This window comes from Triticum dicoccoides, chromosome 2B (assembly GCF_002162155.2).
Source record: "Triticum dicoccoides isolate Atlit2015 ecotype Zavitan chromosome 2B, WEW_v2.0, whole genome shotgun sequence".
Classification (NCBI taxonomy): Eukaryota; Viridiplantae; Streptophyta; class Magnoliopsida; order Poales; family Poaceae; genus Triticum; species Triticum dicoccoides.
In genome coordinates this window covers 2,902,119-2,920,085 of record NC_041383.1, presented here as the reverse complement: position 1 = coordinate 2,920,085, position 17,967 = coordinate 2,902,119, and the positions used below count along the sequence as shown (strand labels likewise).

General features: G+C 43.5%; 3 protein-coding genes across 4 annotated transcripts; 2 read left to right on the top strand and 1 right to left on the bottom strand.

Annotated features, from left to right (window-relative positions):
• Positions 1 to 2,264: 2,264 nt before the first annotated feature.
• Positions 2,265 to 4,277, top strand: LOC119361660 (zealexin A1 synthase-like). Its single transcript, XM_037626794.1, has 2 exons — positions 2,265 to 3,194; positions 3,645 to 4,277. The coding sequence occupies exons 1-2, from the start codon at positions 2,268 to 2,270 to the stop codon at positions 4,275 to 4,277; spliced, it is 1,560 nt and encodes a 519-aa protein (XP_037482691.1). The 5' UTR covers positions 2,265 to 2,267.
• A 416-nt stretch (positions 4,278 to 4,693) lies between these two features.
• On the bottom strand, positions 4,694 to 9,320 carry LOC119366688 (hexokinase-4, chloroplastic-like). Its single transcript, XM_037632443.1, has 10 exons — positions 9,276 to 9,320; positions 7,664 to 7,977; positions 7,278 to 7,428; positions 6,937 to 7,119; positions 6,655 to 6,729; positions 6,210 to 6,365; positions 5,805 to 5,900; positions 5,597 to 5,727; positions 5,418 to 5,499; positions 4,694 to 5,328 (listed from the first exon to the last, which is right to left on the bottom strand). The coding sequence occupies exons 1-10, from the start codon at positions 9,318 to 9,320 to the stop codon at positions 4,978 to 4,980; spliced, it is 1,584 nt and encodes a 527-aa protein (XP_037488340.1). The 3' UTR covers positions 4,694 to 4,977.
• A 4,416-nt stretch (positions 9,321 to 13,736) lies between these two features.
• On the top strand, positions 13,737 to 17,657 carry LOC119361657 (WEB family protein At1g75720-like). Of its 2 annotated transcripts, none has more exons than XM_037626791.1 (2): positions 13,737 to 14,214; positions 16,644 to 17,657. In XM_037626791.1, exons 1-2 carry the CDS (start codon positions 14,035 to 14,037, stop codon positions 17,424 to 17,426), a joined length of 963 nt encoding a protein of 320 aa, XP_037482688.1. In that variant the 5' UTR covers positions 13,737 to 14,034; the 3' UTR covers positions 17,427 to 17,657. The 2 variants fall into 2 exon arrangements, with proteins under 2 accessions (XP_037482688.1, XP_037482689.1); XM_037626792.1 differs by having other exon boundaries at positions 13,741 to 14,202.
• The last annotated feature ends 310 nt before the right edge of the window (positions 17,658 to 17,967 follow it).

Below are 17,967 nucleotides of genomic sequence, written 5' to 3'. Positions count from 1 at the left end.
CCTGCGTCCCCAATCCGACTATCCCACTTGTGCTCTTATGTGGCTACAAATTGGCTGATGTTCAAGGAACCTCACACACACCTAGGAATCGAAATCGAGATTATAATATAAATCTCTGTATGTTTACAATTTGGCATATATATGAGACTCGTTGTTCACATATTTATGTGTACACACATTAGAGAGGATTCTTTTGCAACACATGGATATGGGTCAATCTCATAAAGATGTGGCATATGAGTCCTGAAGATGCACGCCTCATCATCAACGGGTGGAGGCAACTACTTGAGGAGTACAACGTCGAAATTTAAGAGAAGTTGATAGTCGTGCTCCACCATGGACATGCAGGGCCGTTTCTCTTCCTGAGTACCATATGTCTAGATGATGATGATGCAAAATAAGAGTAGTTGGTCAGGCCCTTTGGTACTTTATCGATATGTTTGGAGTATTAAACTTAAAAATGCTTTATATTATGGTTAAACATTGTAGTGTTGAACATGTTGTTTCCATAAAACTAGTATAGTTTAAACATGATAGTAGTGTTGAACACGTTCATTCATTGAAGCTAGTATGCACTGTTTAGACAAGATACTATAGTTCATATGGTAGCCTTGAGATCAAAATTTCACTAATGCCAAAATGAGCATTTGGCTCAAAAATGCTGCCATGGAAGCATATTGGGCTCATTTTTGTTGGTAACATGTTCGCTCATTTCCTTACTTATCTATAGTTGTCGATCCAATATTATATACTTGATGAAACTTAGAAGGTTTCCTACATAGATAAACATGAATGAATAATTATCTACTCCCTCCGTCCCATAATATAAGAACGTTTTTGACACTACGCTAGTGTCAAAAACGTTCTTATATTATGGGACGGAGGGAGTACATTTGATTGGCATCAACAAATGCTGCCCACTCAAACTTCAGGATGGTTTTGTTCGTAAGTCCAACATCATATATGTTACCAGTAGGAGGTTCTAGTTTGAGTGTTCCGAAGATTTTTGTGTTCACAAACCGCTCTGGTATCACCCGTAGCAAACATGTGATACAAGAGTGGTTTGTGAGACTTTATGAATGAAACATCTCAGGTACCGTCAACCTGCAAGCTTTTAATAGTAATGTATATGGTGTTGGACTTTCTGAGAACATGAACAGAACAAACCTGAAGTCTATATGTGCTACATTTTTTAACGCCAATCGAATAGAAGAGAATTGCTCGTCGTTGTTCTATACTCCCTCCGTCCGGAAATACTCGTCATCAAAATGGATAAAAAAAAGATGTATCAGTAGATACATCTTTTTTTTATCCATTTTGATGACGAGTATTTCTGGAGATACATCTTTTTTTTATCCATTTTGATGACGAGTATTTCCGGACGGAGGGAGTACATAGGAAACACCGGCTTTAGGTTTGCTGATAAATGTTGCCAAGGCAACAAACTGGCTAAGCACCGCTGTGTGGCAGCGAAATGAGCACGTTAGCTCCTTGTTGCCATCGCAACACTTTGCCTCATTTGTGTTGCCATGGTAGCAGTTTTGACTCATTTGTTTTGCCATGGCACATGTTTGGTTCATTCCATGGCAGATTTTTTGAGCTAAAGAAAATGGCGAAAACATGCCGATGGCAGATAAATGAGCCCTCTGGGTCGAATCGAGCCCTGAGATAAAAAAATGCTGATGGCAGATAAAATGTCACTACAGTCGGTTTAACCAACCACCATCCATGCATACTCGAGCTGTGTGGGACTAGGAGAAGCCAAAAGCATGATAGAGCAATTATAATCTTTTATAAAATAAAAATCACCAAAACAGTAGCAACCATGTTCCACAAAAGTATTTTTCTCCTAAGCGAATGGCTACTAGCTACTCACTCTATCCCATAACATAAAACGTTTTTGTAAACTGAACTACTCCCTTAGTCCCATAATTAATATAAGAGCGTTTTTGACTAGCTTGCAAAAACCGTCCTATATTATGGGACATTATGGGACGAAGGTGGTAGAGTTTGTTGAACATGTGTACATGTACATATGTCTGGGTCCTGTATATATGCAATACCTGTAGTATTTATCTCCCTCTGTATGTACGTGTATCTTAGGAGACAAGATACTCGTCGCACCCCTTGTACCTATATATAGATGCCTAGTGCACGATCAATCAATCATCGATGCACCAAATCATTCTCTACAGAGTTGAAGCACATATATGATAAGCAAGCCAACACAGATTGGTTACGAGTGCACCCTCGCCAACCTGCCTGCCATGGAGGAGTGGTTAAGCCTGTGTTGCATAGCCCTATCCACGGTGCTTGCCCTTTGGTTTCTCAAGCTCAACGGCGGAACGAAAAAGTTCAAGAAGCAGCAGCTACCTCCTGGGCCATGGACTCTCCCGGTCATCGGCAGCCTCCACCACGTCGTCAGCCTCCTCCCACACCGCAGGATGATGGACATGTCTCGCCAGCACGGCCCGCTGATGCACCTGGTGCTGGGCGAGGTCCCCACCGTGATCGTCTCCAGCGCGGAGGCCGCGGAGCTGGTGATGAGGACCAACGACCTCGCCTTCGCAACCCGGCCGGGGACCCCGACGCAGGACATCTTCGGGTGCGGCGGCAAGGACGTCGTCTTCGCGCCCTACGGCGAGCACTGGCGCCAGATGCGCAAGGTGTGCGTCGTGGAGTTCCTCAGCTCCAGGCAGGTGAAGCGCATGGAGGGCATCAGGGCGGAGGAGGTGGGCAGCCTCCTCCGCTCGATCGCCGCCGCCGCGGCCGCCTCGACCAGCGGCGGCGCCGCCATTATTAACTTCAGTCAGGAGGTGGCGGCGCTGAGCAACGACGTGGTGACGCGGGCGGTTTTCGGCGGCAAGTTTGCGCGGCAGCGCGAGTACATCCGTGAGCTGGGCAGGGCGCTGGAGCTGATGGGCGGCTCCTGTCTCGTCGACATCTTCCCGTCGTCGCGGTTGGCGCGGTGGCTGAGCCATGGCGGCCGCAGCATAAAGAAGAGCTCCGCCTGCATCAAGCGCATCATTTCAGGCATCATTGAGGAGCGGCAGGCCGCGCGAGCTGCTGCAAGCGATGGTGCCTGTAGCAGCACCAGCGTCGATGAGAACTTCCTGGACGCGCTGCTCAGGCTTCAGCAGGAGGGCTCTTTGGAAATCCCTCTAACCACGGACGCTATAGGCGCCGTCTTGTCTGTGAGTATCTCTCTTAATCTCAACTACGTGCTAAAGCTTGTATTGTTCATTCTGACTTTGGATTAATCCATGTATTTGTTTTGTGGGCTTTGCTACTTCTTTTGAGGGAAAGGGCTTTGCTACTTCTACGTAGACAATCTACGTAAACCTGCGTAAAAGCTGACTTGCCAAAATTTAATTGGAAGAAAGATTTGCTCACCCTGCGAAAATGTGTGGGGAGGGGGGGGATTAGCAATAATATAATAAAATGACTGTACAGAGGCCGGGTTTATTCCTCCTCTTCAAAAAAAAACAAGAAAAAAGCTATTTGTGGTCAATACTTAGACGATTAAGTAATAGTTGTGCAACTATGCATGAATGGAATAGGACATATCCCAGTTCACATATTGTTCTTTTGTTGAATCATATAGATGTTTCATGGCCCTTTAATTCCATGACCTTCGTTTGCAGGACATGTTTGCAGGTGGCACCGAAACAATAGCAACCACCTTGGCGTGGGCTATGTCGGAGCTCGTGCGCAGCCCAGAAATTATGGCCAAGGCACAGCAAGAAGTAAGGGAGGTGCTAGGTGAAGGTCGGTCTGTCATTACTAATAGTGATCTCACTAAACTCCGGTACCCAAAGTTGGTCATCAAGGAGGTCCTTAGGTTGCATCCGGCCTCTCCTCTGATCCCGCGCGCGGCTAGAGAGGATTGTACAGTTATGGGTTATGACATACCTAAAGGCACCAATGTTTACATTAACGTCTTTGCGATATCTCGAGATCCCAAAAACTGGAACAGTCCTGGAGAGTTTAAGCCAGAGAGGTTTGAGGACACCCAGGTGAACTTCAATGGAACATACTTCGAATTCATTCCCTTCGGGGCCGGGCGACGGCAATGCACCGGGATTCAGTTCACCTTGTCACTTGCGGTGATGGCATTGGCAAACTTTTTGTATCACTTCGACTGGAAGCTTCCTGATGCGTCTAGCCTCGCTTCATTTGACATGTCCGAGAAATTTGGGATTACGGTATGCAGAAGGTATGACCTGAAACTCAGAGCTGTTCCACACGTGTGGCCCAACGCTACGCTGTCCGAGTGATACAGAAAGCACAACATTATGTGTGGCGATTCAAGTTACCTACACTTTCAACACATGTCAATGATGTCATTATTGCTGCGTATGGTTGTACCTTTATGCAATAGAATAAGAGAAGCTCACTACAAACATTATGTTCTTGTATCAACAAAAACATTGTGGTATTGCACTACTGTCTGTATTACTGTGCATGACAAAAGATCATGCGCTACATGATCATGTAGAAAATGGTTGTATAAGTGGATATGCTTAGCTCATACTCCCTCCGTAAACTAATGTGAGAGTGTTTAGATCACTGAAGTAGTGATCTAAACACTCTTATATTAGTTTACAGAGGGAGTATATCTTATCTCAAAAGGGATTACCAAGTGTAATTTGTTGGAAAAAAGTTACTGTGTATTTCATTCAGATATTTGAGCTAGTTCAACGACACTCTTCATTTAAATATGACACTAGCAAAATATAACTGAAATTATTTTACATTCCTGAAACATACCAGATTCTACAGTCCAATACTAACAAGTAATCTCAGCCATCTGAGACTGAGGAGTGATGTTGGGAGTCACTGAGGAAGATCCTGTGTATCTACCTCTCAATATGTTCATGCAATATGTTCCTGAGCACGAGAATAGATTTCCGGAACCCGCCCAAGGTTCCTAGCAGGCTAGAGCAAACTCTTCGCTTCGCAAGTTCCTAATGAACGTCACGCCGAGAGCTGAGCTGCTGCATATTTTGAGTTTGCAGCTGCCAAAAGTGCGGCACCGATCCCCGAGCCGTCTTTCGTGTGCTCGACGACAATGTGCTCCATGTCCCGGGGACCAAGAAGCTCCGCCATAGCCTCAACCATGTACGACCTGTACTGAGGGTAATTCTCGTAAAGTCCGCCGTCCATCGCTACCACTGTTCTTCTCCCCAATATCAGTCCCTTGGAATCATTCTCCATCTTCTGAAGAATGCCAGCAACGCCGGCGCCAGCCAACCGCCCGCCTCTCTTGACGATGCAATCGGAAACTTCTACGATAACCCTTCGTGCCGCTACAGAAGATTGGTTGACCTGCAACCATGGTTATGGACAAAACTTGCACGCTCAAGTACTGGCCGTCTTAGATGGCCATATATGACTGAAAAAGTTCAGGAACTTACCCCGATGATGTCGCGCAAAATTGATTCAACTTCTCCAAGATCGTCGGAGTTATCTTGTTGCATAGCACACAAATGCGGAGTTCTATAATCGTGTTTGTGGTTCAGCTTAGAGTGGCACAAAATTATGAAAGGAAAAGGATACATTTGGACTCTGCAAGCTACAACGTGGAATAACTTGCCTTAGAACAAATGGCTCAGCTAGTTTGTCAGCGAACGAGTGACCGAAAATATCAGACTCGTGAGCCATCTTTCCCAGCACCCTCCGGACTATTTCTCCAAGGTACATCCCGGAGATCGTCTTCTCAAATATCTGCAGGCATTGAAAGCAGAACATGCCATCAAAATAAGCATATGAATTTATAAGCGAACAAAAAAAAGGTGCTTTACCTGTTCACCAGGATTTATGCTCTCAGCATCCATGTTCCTGTCAAATTCAGTTAGTGGAAGACCATCTGAAAAAGCTCCCCACTCAGTGTTGATTATCTGCATTTTAGAAACTTTAACCAACTCAGTGTGCTGCCATTTATTCTATTATTTCAAGTAATGACACATTTTACAAACTTTAACCAACTCAATGTGCTGGCATTTATTCTCTTATTTCCAGCAATGACAAATTTTACAAAAATTTATGGCTATGTGGGTTGATTGATGCCTTTTTTTTCTAAAAAAATAAAGACTTCATTTTACTCCACTCACTCCCTTTTTTCATTGCAAAGCAACGTTGGAATGGCATGTATCCAATTTCAGTTCAGTACTGGAGTAAATTAAAGATGTGACCTAGTTGCAGCATACCGTGTTTCCTGTTCCAAGCCCGAGGTGTTGGAGCTTTGGGATGGACTCGGTTCGTTCAATGTAGCAAGCATTTGTGCCGGTGCCCAAAATCACCGCAACCATCACATCCTCATCCCAATAGTGCGCTCCCGCTAAGGCTCCAACGGTATCATTCACCTGTTAAGTGTGTTTCACTTACTTCAAACTATATATCTTTTGATGTGAAATGATGTCATTTCAGACCGTAACAAAGCAGAGCACAAGCAAAAAAGCAAAGTTCAGTATCCACTATGGTAATTGGGTACCCCATTTGCTTTGCGCATAATTAGCTTATAAGATTTGTTTTCTTATACTGAGCAAAGTTTGTTGTGGTTATGTGCATTTTCCGATACAGAATCCGGAAGGCAATGAAGCTCTTCCCCTATATAATCTAGAAGTAATAACATCAGTCTTGATGGTTGCTTACCAGAGCTGATACACTCATGTCAAGCCCCTGTCTCTCCATGGCGGCATTCAGACAGGCAACCACATCCTTCCCGGCCTGCGAAGACCAGCATATTGCTTTATCGTGAGCATGAATTCAACTGAAAAAACAAACTAACATGCTAATCCATAAGCTATATTCAGTGGGAAAAAATATTATTGGTTTGAGCAGGGAATTTCTGGTCTTGCAACTCTTGGTATTAGAAATAACCAAGTACAATACACAAAAAATGAGAAAATTGTATTCGGGAAAAGAAAATCTTACAGTCCCAGAGACAGCAAAACCCTTGGTCCACTTGATCAGAATGCCAGAATCAATAGACGTCTGCCTCACCGGGAAGGAGAACGTAAAGCCTATCTCCCTTTTTCGGCCTTCCTGAAGCTGAAAATTGCCGCCCTCCTTGGCTACAAAATTCGACAGGCGCGCCGCGATAAAATCGAACAGCTCCTGTTCAAGCGCGACAATCACAGTGTGAAATGTCAGACATGCTCTGCCCATATGAACCTATATGCTAATTTTCCGGATCAGTGTAGTATTTTTTCTTTCTTTCTGAAAACAGAGCCAATTAGCTAGCTCATAAGAAAACAAATCAGTGAACCGGCTACCTCTGTTGTACCATGCATGATTTCCTTTGGGATCGACACTTGCTCGGACTCGGTGTCGACGACGCGCCTGTCTTTTCCACCCAGCTGCACCCTCAGCACTCTGAAGTTGGTGCCTCCCAGATCCAGAGCATAGAACAGCCCTGTTTCACTCCTTCAGCACAACATTGGTGATGCAGAAATTAATTCAGGAACCGAACTGAATTAACCGACACTCATAACCAGATCAAATCTAGTGGCTCACAACACTCACTAAGCCCAATTTACAAAAACTAATTGGTGGACTGAATTAGACTGAAGAACTCATCTGTTTACTGTACCAACCACAGCCACTGAATGTCTGAATCTCTAGGGAGGAAGTCAAATGAGCTGGTTAGTTGGTCAGTTACCCGGTGGGGAGCGAGTAGACGTAGCTGGGGATCATCTTGAGCTCGCCGGCGCCGTCGGCGGCGAGCCCGGCGCGCATGCCGGCGGCCATGGCGCCCGCCACGTGCCGCAGCAGGGGGAGCGGCGTCGCGCACTGCAGCCTCAGGTCGTCCAGGACGGGCGCGGCCGCGGCCACCTTGGAGCACCGGAGCGTGACGGCGCCGGCGCGCCCCCTCCGGCGGTGCTGCGCGGCGGGGGCGGCCCGGTACGGCGACCCGACGGCGGCGGACATGTCGAGGCTGGCGGGGAGCAACTGGATGCCAGGACTAGTGGTGATCTATGCGGCGAATGATGGGATGGAATCGAGGAAGGTGGCAGGAAAAAAGCTGTCTTTGTTGCCTCTTTTAAGCAGAGATAAAAATCGCTTCTTTGCGCGCTCCGCTCCTATTTGTCATCGAACAAGTTAAATCATTTTTGTAGACACGTCAGCTATTTTTACAGTTTTGCAGCGTCAGTACCTAGCATATACTAGCATCTTGCAGTTATTTTTTCGAAAACATCAGACCTATTATAAAAGTTCATCGGAAGTACTCCCTCCGTAAATTAATATAAGAGGTTTAGAATATTAAAATAGTGATCTAAATGCTCTTATATTAATTTACAGAGGGAGTAGAAAGCATCTCAAACATAATAAAGATTACGTCAAGATCTCGAGAGCATCGAACGAGCACTGCTGCCGCCAGAACAAGCCGCCGACGCACCACTGTCGCCGCTCCTCTACCGGAGTTGGCTTCACCTTGTGATGACAAGCGAGAAGTCTTCGCGCACATGCAACGCATAGATCTGAAGCACTTGACACCAAATCTCGCCACATGACGAGAAACCGTAACCTCACCACTCTAAAGAGACAACGGGAATCTATGTCGGAGCTCCGTCGACTACGTCCAGACGAACGAACTCGAGGAGGATTAAAAATAAAAATAATCGATGGACTATTAACTTCATATAGAAGATTGAACTTTTCATTGAATTCTTAATATTAATATTTTTGCCTAAATATATTTTCATGCTTTTCCTTTTGTAAATTTTATTCATGTTTTTTTAGATTTTTGTGTGTTCACTGGTATGCCACATGTGTGAAGCCGCTTTTTGTAGGACATAGACCAAATATTACTGCTTTGACTGGTCTAAAGTACTTAAATTTAATTATGTTTATTTGTGTTTGATGTTATTATTATTACTATTACTATTATTATTATTATTATTATTATTATTATTATTATTATTATTATTATTATTATTATTATTATTATTATTATTATTATTATCATCATCATCATCTTGCCAGCAAGGCCTAAATTAGTTAATATCCAAAGTGGCCCGGATATTGCGAAGAGGGATGAATTATTTCCCAAAAGAAATTTAGTTTTCTTGATTTTATCTTGATTTTATTTCTTTAAAATTAATGTGTAGACTGGTCCTCCATATATGTACATTTGTCTCGACGAACTCGCGAGACATCAACCAAATTTCGAGGTCAAAATAAGTAGTGGTGGTAGTTATTTTTCTCTCGTAAAATCATCTTTTTTACATGCTAATTTTTGTAATATTGCTGTTACGTTTTCTTTTTCATACATGGAAAGCAACGGCCAACTGTAAAAGGTGTGGATCCCATCCCATGTGTCCATGTGATTGTGCACGAGATGAACGCCAGCCCCGGTCCATCCTCATCACCCAAAAGAAAGCTCAACGTGTTTCCTCAGTTGCATGTCAGCAGTTACATTTTTTTATTTATTTTAAAAAATAGTCATTTCTTTTTTATTCGTTTTTACCATTTCTACTACGTTTTTCTATAATAATAAAGGAATTCGTGAAAGAACTAACCACATTTGAGGGCGACTCTTATTCCTCGCCTTCAGCAACGAATAGATGTTAAAGGTAATGCGGGCCGGCCCAGCTAGTGAGCGCTGCCATGCATTCAGGGGACTGCATGGCCCAGCGTCACCACATGGTGCGCTAGGCACACTAGCGGGAAACGCCTTTTTTTTCTGCACGTGTTTTAGTTTTTTTTTGGAAGTATGCTCCTGTTACTAGGAAAATTGTTTTAGGGAAAATAGAAAAGTATGTTATTGTAAATAGGTTTATGAATTAAATGGTCATGAAATATAAAAGATATTCTTGAATTGGAAAAGGTATTCAGAATTGAAAATATTTATGGTTTTCAGTATAAGGAAAAGGAAAGTAAATAAAAAATAAAATACAAATAAAGAATATAGTCAAAAGGGCAAAAATGAAATCGTTGAAAATCATTAGAAAATCAAATGAAATCACAAAAGCAGAAAAAGCAAAACCATAATAAAGCGCTTTAGTCCCGAAGAAAACTGGATGAAGAAAAAAACAAAAAAGAAATCACCTGCAATGTTTATACTGGACGGACCTATGGTGGCTACCTCTTGCGCGATATTAGCGACTTAATGCAACAAATGGTAACAGAATAGGAAATCCCTCTGTTGAAAAAATATATATAGGAAATTTCCTTTTTAGGGGCTCAGGACCATTCGGCCCGACAGAAGCCTCTTAGCAAGTATACGCAATAAGCCCATAGTAGTATTAACAGCCCAGCCCAGAAGAAGATGAGCCTAACACCCGGTTGTGGCCTAGGAAGCTACACCCAGACAACAACATAATACTAAAACCATGGTGATTACCCCTGAAAAAAACTAAAGACATGGCGATTAGTTGGGCTACAAGAGGCTAATATTTCTTGCTTGGAAGCAAGCAGTGCCTAGACACAATGCTAGAAAATTCGAGCCCATATTAGTGTTGTTCAGGACCTTTTTTTCTTTTCCTTTCCAGAAGAATCTTGCTTGCTTGCAAGCTGGGAAAGATCAAGACCGGACAGTCTCCTGATAGTGACATGCATGAAGCAATAGTAGCACTATATTGTATTTGAGCAACTGTCCACATGCATGTTCCCCAAATCCCAAGTTAGCTGCGGCCGTAGTGGATCTTGAGAGCTACTCTACTCTACTCTCAAATGTATACCTGGAGGGTGCAGCTCGCAAGCAAATGGACCCATGCATCTATGCGTGGCCACTTCGAGCCTCATCGATCTACTCCCTCCTTCCCAAAATTTTTGTCTTAGATTTGTCTAGATACAGATGTACCTAATACTAAAACGTGACTTGGTACATCCGTACTTGGACAAATCTAAGACAAGAATTTTAGGACGGAGGGAGTACATGCCTAAGCTATATACAACGACCGACCAAGGGTCAAGTGGGTGCGCCGTCGCTCTCGCGCCCATTGTCACGTCCAACATACGCCGTCTACATGTAGAACACACACAAAGAAGGCTAATTTAGAAGCTGTATACATGTTCTGGGTCATTGATATGCATGAACTAGGCAGATTTGGGTGCTCATCCAGACCTTCTCCCTCACCTTCTTTTACTGGGCAGTTATCAGTTTCTCAGACCACTATAGACGACGTCTTCTGGTATATTACTTCAAACAATGTTTCCCTGGCTCCAATTGGTGACACGGTGGCCCAGAGGTGACATCGAACTTCTCATGATACAGTGTCGATGAGTATAGGAGGAAGATGACCTTGATTTTCCCTAAGGATCTGTGTTTTATTTTATAGAAAATCAAGGATAATATTGTATGGGTGGGTTGGCTCTAATACATTGCATTTGGCCTTTTCGCAAACAAAAAGAAAACATACGACTTTGAAAATCATCTACCTCATAAGATAGCGTATATTTGCTTCAAATAACCCTCTATAGCTTTTGGAGAGCCCTCCCACTAAATCTATGCATTTTTAGCGCTAAAAAGCCGCCAATTCCCCGTTAAATTTATAGCCATTTAGCACCGCTAAGCCATTATATATAGCCAGAGGTGAGGCGCGAATGAGTTCTACAGAGCCATCCATCTTCCCCATTCCTCCTTTTTGTTTTCGATATATATATGATGCGCTGATGCAAAGTTTGGATAAATGTGCCCGGTCTTTTGATGTCTTCAAATGCGTATGTCTAGCTAGTATATATGATGCTCGCTTGTATGCTTATATTTTCTCCAATTTTTCATGATTGAAGGGAAACATTAAATGGGGTTTAGCTTCGCTATCACTTTTCATTTCTTTTGGCCGAGCCACCAGTAAATAGCATCGCCCGCGCGTTATCTTTGCGCTATAGCTTCTGGAGGGGCCTCACGCTCAAAAGAATGTGTACAATTAACTTCTTCTTTTTTTTGCGAAATATGTACAATTTAACGTTGCATAGCTGATTATTTAAAATAATGATTAGTATCATCCTCTCTATCGAGGAGAAGGTCGACTCTTCCTAAAAGGATAATTTGCATTGGATAGGAAGATAATACCCTCCTAACCCTCCAACCAATTCGATGGTGGTTCTCTTGCGAGATATATATACACATGTTACTACTAACGTGCCATGCGTATATGCATGTTTCTTTCGTTTGGTGTTATGGACGTAGTATAATTAAGAGTTAGGAAAAGGTTAGATTTCTATCGATCTCGTTTCTTTTGGCAAATTGATGAGCTGAAACGAAAGTATAGACTTGCGAAGTGGGATATTATCTGCAGACCTAAGGACCAAGGTGGCCTAGGAATTGAAAATCTGGAAGTCAAAAACATATGTCTCCTTAGCAAGTGGCTTTTTAAGCTATCATCTGAGACGGATGCTACTTGGGCACAGATTTTGCGCAATAAGTATCTCTTTGCTAAAACCTTGGCTCAGGTGAATGTGAGGCCTTCTGACTCTCCCTTTTGGAAGGGTTTGATGAGAGTTAAACAACTCTTTTACAACAAGACTAAATTTATTGTTGGGAATGGTACCACTACGAGGTTTTGGGAGGATACGTGGCTTGGGGAGACCCCACTAGCACTTCAATATCCTTCTTTGTATAACATTGTCCAACGTAGAGAAGCCTATGTTGCGACTGTTTTACAATCCGTTCCCCTCAATATCAGTTTTAGACAGACGCTTGTTGGAAATCGTTGGGAGGCCTGGCTCCATCTTGTTCGACGTTTAATGGATGTCCGGTTGTCTCAACAGCCAGATCAGCTGCATTGGAAACTTACTAAGAACGGTGTGTTCTCGGTCAAATCAATGTATCTGGATGTCATTAACTCTACCGTCATCCCTACCTCGTTACATGTTTGGAAAGTTAAGGTACCCTTACGTATCAAAGTGTTTATATGGTTTGTGCATAAACAAGTCATTTTGACTAAGGATAACCTTGCAAAACGTAATTGGGTGGGCTCGTCTAGATGTAGCTTTTGTGATCATAACGAAAACATCAAACACCTCTTTATCGATTGTCCGTTGGCTAAGATTCTGTGGCGGTCGGTTCATATTGCGTTTAATATTAATCAGCCCACCTTTATTAGCATGTTATTTGGAACATGGCTCGATGGGGTGGATTCTGACAATGCAAGACACATTCGGGTTGGCGTTTGTGCACTTTTATGGGCAATATGGAACTGCAGAAATGACTTAGTCTTTAACCGATCAACAACCATTCACTTTTTGCAGGTTATCTTCAGGGCCACGGCGTTCATCCGTATGTGGTCGCTACTCACTCCGACGGAGGCCAGGGAGCGTTTGGCTACTGCGTCTTCCCGATGGGAGATGGTAGCTCGGAATATTTTCAACCGGTTTGGATGGCGGTCATGTAATAGGATAGGCATTTAGTATCCCTATCTAGTTATAGCCAGCCGGTTGTGGCGTTGTTTTTTGGCTAGTTGATGTTTCTAGCCCTCTTTGGCTCTGTATGAGCTTTTTGTGCTTTTTTTTACTTTTGAAGACCTTTCGAACCATGTTGGCACTACTTTATTCGATTAATAAGATGACCGTATGTATCTTTCTGATGCAGAGGCCGGGGAGCCCCCCTTTTCAAAAAAAAAAAGGAGTATTATGTAGCCATGGACGCATGTCCATGTATTGCGGAGAGGCTTGATCAGGACCGTTCACCAAATGAAGCGCAACGATTAGGGAATATGACAGTGAAGTGGACGCGAAGCAACGAACCCACCTCCACTCCCCGCTCCACTCCACCACCACATGCAAACCCTACATTGCCATCTCGTATGGTACCGTACTGGCAAGCACAAGCACAAGCTAGCATACAACAACGTCCTAACCTCTTCCCTAGCTAGCTCAGCCGCTAACCACATCCCCACTTGCATCCATCTTGCTGCCGTTTTGTCTCATCTTACTTAGTTGCATCCATCCGTCAAGTACATACACACATACATATATTCTCCGATGTGCATGCCCGCATTCCTGAGCTGATCGATCCATCCTGTCCCTGGTTGCGTTTGGTCGGTTGGGCTGATCGAGCAGAGGCAGTGATTGATTGATCGATCGCCGATGGATCACGGCGGCGGCGGCGTGGTGATGGTGGGGAGGGCGGAGATCGACACGCGGGCGCCGTTCAAGTCGGTGAAGGAGGCCGTCGCGCTCTTCGGCGAGAGGGTGCTCGCCGGGGAGCTCCTGTTCCACGCCCCCCGCGACGCCAACACCGCCGCCGATCAGCTGGTACGATTACGCGTGCGTGATACCTCCCCTAGCTCGTTCATCATGCATGCATGCATCCAACGAACCATCTTAATTAGTTTGCTAGTAGTACTACTTAATTAGCCCGTGTTCGTTCGTGTATCGGCCATCGGGGACTAGAGCAGTTTATGCGTTATTCGTTGCATCGGCAAGATTGAATCTAGCTTTGCTAGCGAGGCAAGAAAACTAGTCAGTGATATAGTTCCGGCGCACGCTATTGGAGAGTGAAACGCAAAAGTTTAAAATACTTTTGTTGCATAAGTCATTTATGAATCAGATGTATGTAGACGTGTGTTACGGCATATTTGTTCACTCATTTTAGTCCATCTAAAATATCTAAAACATCTTACAATTTGAAACCGAGGTACCCGCAAAAAAAGAGAGGAGGTAGTACATACTAGTCGGAAAAGCTCTAAGGTACTCGGTGTATTTGCTCCCATTTCAAGAAAATAATCCACTTATCCAAAAGATTTAAAAAAGAATCTCTCGCATGCAAAGGACCCCGAGTTCTTCCCAGGTGTCAAGTTTCATGAAAATGGTAATTCATCTGCGGGCAAAATAACAAACTACCCAAGCATTTCCCTTTTCCACGAGAACTTGCTGGGGCAAGGCTCACTATAATATCTACGCACCCGTTTCTTGAACTTTTTCAAAAAGAAAAAAAAAACTTACTAGCTTAGTTTTGGAATTTTATGAAATCCACTCTCGTCTTGTCTTACTATACTTCTTCCCTTCAATGTTTTGAGCACGGTTGAAAAGGTGGTTAACATTACTGTAAGATAAAGTGTTAGATGAAGTGTTCTAGCTAGCTAGGTATTCCTTTCTTCCAACCCACGAAAAATATGTGTCAAAAAAGCAGCCTCCTGCTTTGCCAGCGAGGTGCATGCATGTATATGCAATGTTTCTTCTTGGAAAACATGCATATGCATGCTGTGTCTCTCCTACCTACCTACTAACACAGAGACTATGAAAGATACTAGAACCATGTACTTTCACAACATTTTTAATCTCTGTTTCATTACACTAGTAGTTAACTAAAGTAGGGCAAAGCTAGCTAGATTGATGGGATCAGATTGGAAAGTGTGTGCATCAAGACTTTGAGATATGTTCCTTCCACCTGAATTAAGGCAGCTACAAAAGGTGTACTCCGAACTTTCGCTTGATGATGGCGTTGATTGGTACTGTGATGATCAAGGTGGCAGAGAAAGCATGCATCCTGGCAGTGTTAGTTTTTCTTTTGCGGGTGATGCATCCTGGCACTCTTCTATTATATAAATATTTGTTCATATATGTGACAATGAGTGGCATATCTAATTATATAAAAAAAATAAGAAACAATTATATTTCACAATCGTACCACTTTTCACCTAAATAAAGTGTCGAAGTCTCGAAAATGGGTGTAGACGTGTAGTCAAACTAACATTGGAACTTTGTCCAAGGGGCAGAAAGGAGCATCTACGTCTCCCATGTCGCTTTGCTTTGTTCGTATCTTTCATTCCTTTGATTTTGTTCATTTTTTATTTTCACATTCTAAATATTGTTTTTTAACAATTACTTTTCTTAATTTTCCAAAAAGTTCACCATGCATTAATAAATTTCATGTAATGTAAAAACTGTTCATGTTATTTGTATAAAAGTGTACATAACATTCAAAAAAAATTCTCACATTTTAAAAATAACATGTTCATAGCATTTTAAATATATCCCTACAATGTAAATATGTGTACCTTTAATTTTGGAAAAACGTTTTATACCATACAAAAAGTTCTTGACATTAAAAAAAATCTAATAGTTCAAAATTGTTTTGCACCTTTCTAAAAAATGTTCATGACATTTGTGAAAAAGCCCAATAAATGTTAAGAAAATGTTCAACGCTTCTAAAATGCTTCGCATGTTTAAAAAAATGTCCATGGCATTTACGTAACTGTTCAGTGTGTGTTGGAAAAATGTTTGCCGTGTATTTTAGAATTGTTCGATGTGCATTTGACAAATGTTCAACATGTATTAGGAAAAATGTTTAACATGTATTTATAAAATGTTCAACATGTATCTATAAAATGTTCAACATGTATAAGCAATGTTTACAACATGCTATATTTTCTCTCTTTTATCACCGATTATTAATAAAAAGACTTATGTAAAAGCACTTTGGTTAGATATGTCCTTGAGGTTTAACACATCCCAAAAAAGAGGCTTAACACTTGATTAAAAAGATTACATAGTTCAACTGTTAAATCGTTCATATATCAACAATTCAATTGGTTTTGTCGTTAAAAAACAATTTTTTTGTTTTTGAAATTTTCTAATAGCTTTGCTATAACTTGCACTCTTGTTCAATTCTTCCATCAAACAGTGCAATTAAATCCTTCTTTTTGGTCTTGCCATGACTCTATCCTTGTTTGCCTCCCCCATCAATCACGCAGCATCGAGTGACGGCAGCGCCAAGACCCGTTGTTCACCACCAAGCCGTCACCATCGCCCCCGCCGTCGCCATGGTAGCGGCGCCACCGCCGCCGCGTCGCATGCCGGCAGCGCCGGCGACGAGGGAGCTGGACGACGCAAAGCACGAGCTGGAGAAGGAGCGTGAGGAGAAGCACAAGATGGCGGGCTGCATCCAGTCCCTCCAGGAGGAGCTGAGCAGCGCCATGAGGGAGCTGCAGAAGCTCAAGGCGCGCGACGAGGACGCCCGCGCCAAGGTCATCGAGGTGGAGGACCTCAAGTTCATGGAGACCGACGAGCCGCAGCACCACCAGCACCAGCACCAGCACCAGAGCCCGCCGGCCAACGGCCACGAAGCCATGGCAGCGAACCGCGCGGCGGCCGCCGCTGAGTTCCAGAAGAAGAGGTACGTCACCTTCGCCGACCCACCGGCGGCCGCGTACGACCGCGCGCCCTCGCCGCCGCGGGACGTGGTGCTGGAGCTGCATCGCCATCAGCAGCCGCATTACGCGCCTGCGGCGGGGCGGCCGCAGTATCGTGAGGCGCGGTTCCAGAGGCAGGTGTCGGCCGGGCCAGGGCACGAGGCGGTGAAGAAGGCGATGGCGGCCGCGGCCGAGGAGGAGGAGGGGAGGAAGAAGAAGAAGAAGCCGTTGATCCCGCTGGTGGGCGCACTGTTCATGAGGAAGAAGAAGAGCTCCGCTACCACGGCCAGCAGCCACCGTGCCGACGATGGCTCGTCGGCGGTCAAGCCACGCCCGTCCTTCTAATCGATGACGTCCGTCGTGATGCGTGCGTGCAGGAGTTGGTAATTGGCCCTTGGATCTTGTCTCTTGAGTAAACGTTCGGTGATAGTGATGAATCAATAAACGTTTATAGCATGCAACACATGCATGTATATTTTTGTTTCTCGGTACAAGAAAAAGCAACAGAATTTGCTATGGACAATATGTATAAATTGCACTTGTTTTAATTAGTGTACTCCATACTACTTTTATGTTCATCAAATTTCGTTCTATGTACCTACTAAAAAAATACATGATAGGTATTTCCATTTGAAAAGAAAAAAAACATCGGTATATTTTCATAATTCCTTGCACCCCAGTTTTATTTAGCAAAATTAGATCTAAGTGAATTCCTTTTTTTGGAAACAAATCACGGAGTTATTCTACCGAGGTTCATCAGTGCGAATTCAAATACACAATGAGACTTTTTTTTGCGGGGTTAATATACAATGAGACTTAGAGGCGAGTGGTGAGGTTGTTGATAGGCGCTTTCACCTTTTGCTCAAACCGAAGGATACATGTTAAA

Coding starts and splice junctions, on each gene's coding strand:
- LOC119366688 (XM_037632443.1), bottom strand. CDS start 9,320: ATGGGATGGGATCCACACCTTTTACAGTTGGCCGTTGCTTTCCAT. Junction 7,429..7,663: donor GTCTACTCGCTCCCCACCGG/GTAACTGACCAA, acceptor GTTGTGCTGAAG/GAGTGAAACAGGGCTGTTCT. Junction 5,500..5,596: donor GCTGAGCCATTTGTTCTAAG/GCAAGTTATTCC, acceptor ACACGATTATAG/AACTCCGCATTTGTGTGCTA.
- LOC119361657 (XM_037626791.1), top strand. CDS start 14,035: ATGGATCACGGCGGCGGCGGCGTGGTGATGGTGGGGAGGGCGGAGATC. Junction 14,215..16,643: donor ATCAGCTGGTACGATTACGC/GTGCGTGATACC, acceptor TCAATCACGCAG/CATCGAGTGACGGCAGCGCC.
- LOC119361660 (XM_037626794.1), top strand. CDS start 2,268: ATGGAGGAGTGGTTAAGCCTGTGTTGCATAGCCCTATCCACGGTGCTT. Junction 3,195..3,644: donor CTATAGGCGCCGTCTTGTCT/GTGAGTATCTCT, acceptor CTTCGTTTGCAG/GACATGTTTGCAGGTGGCAC.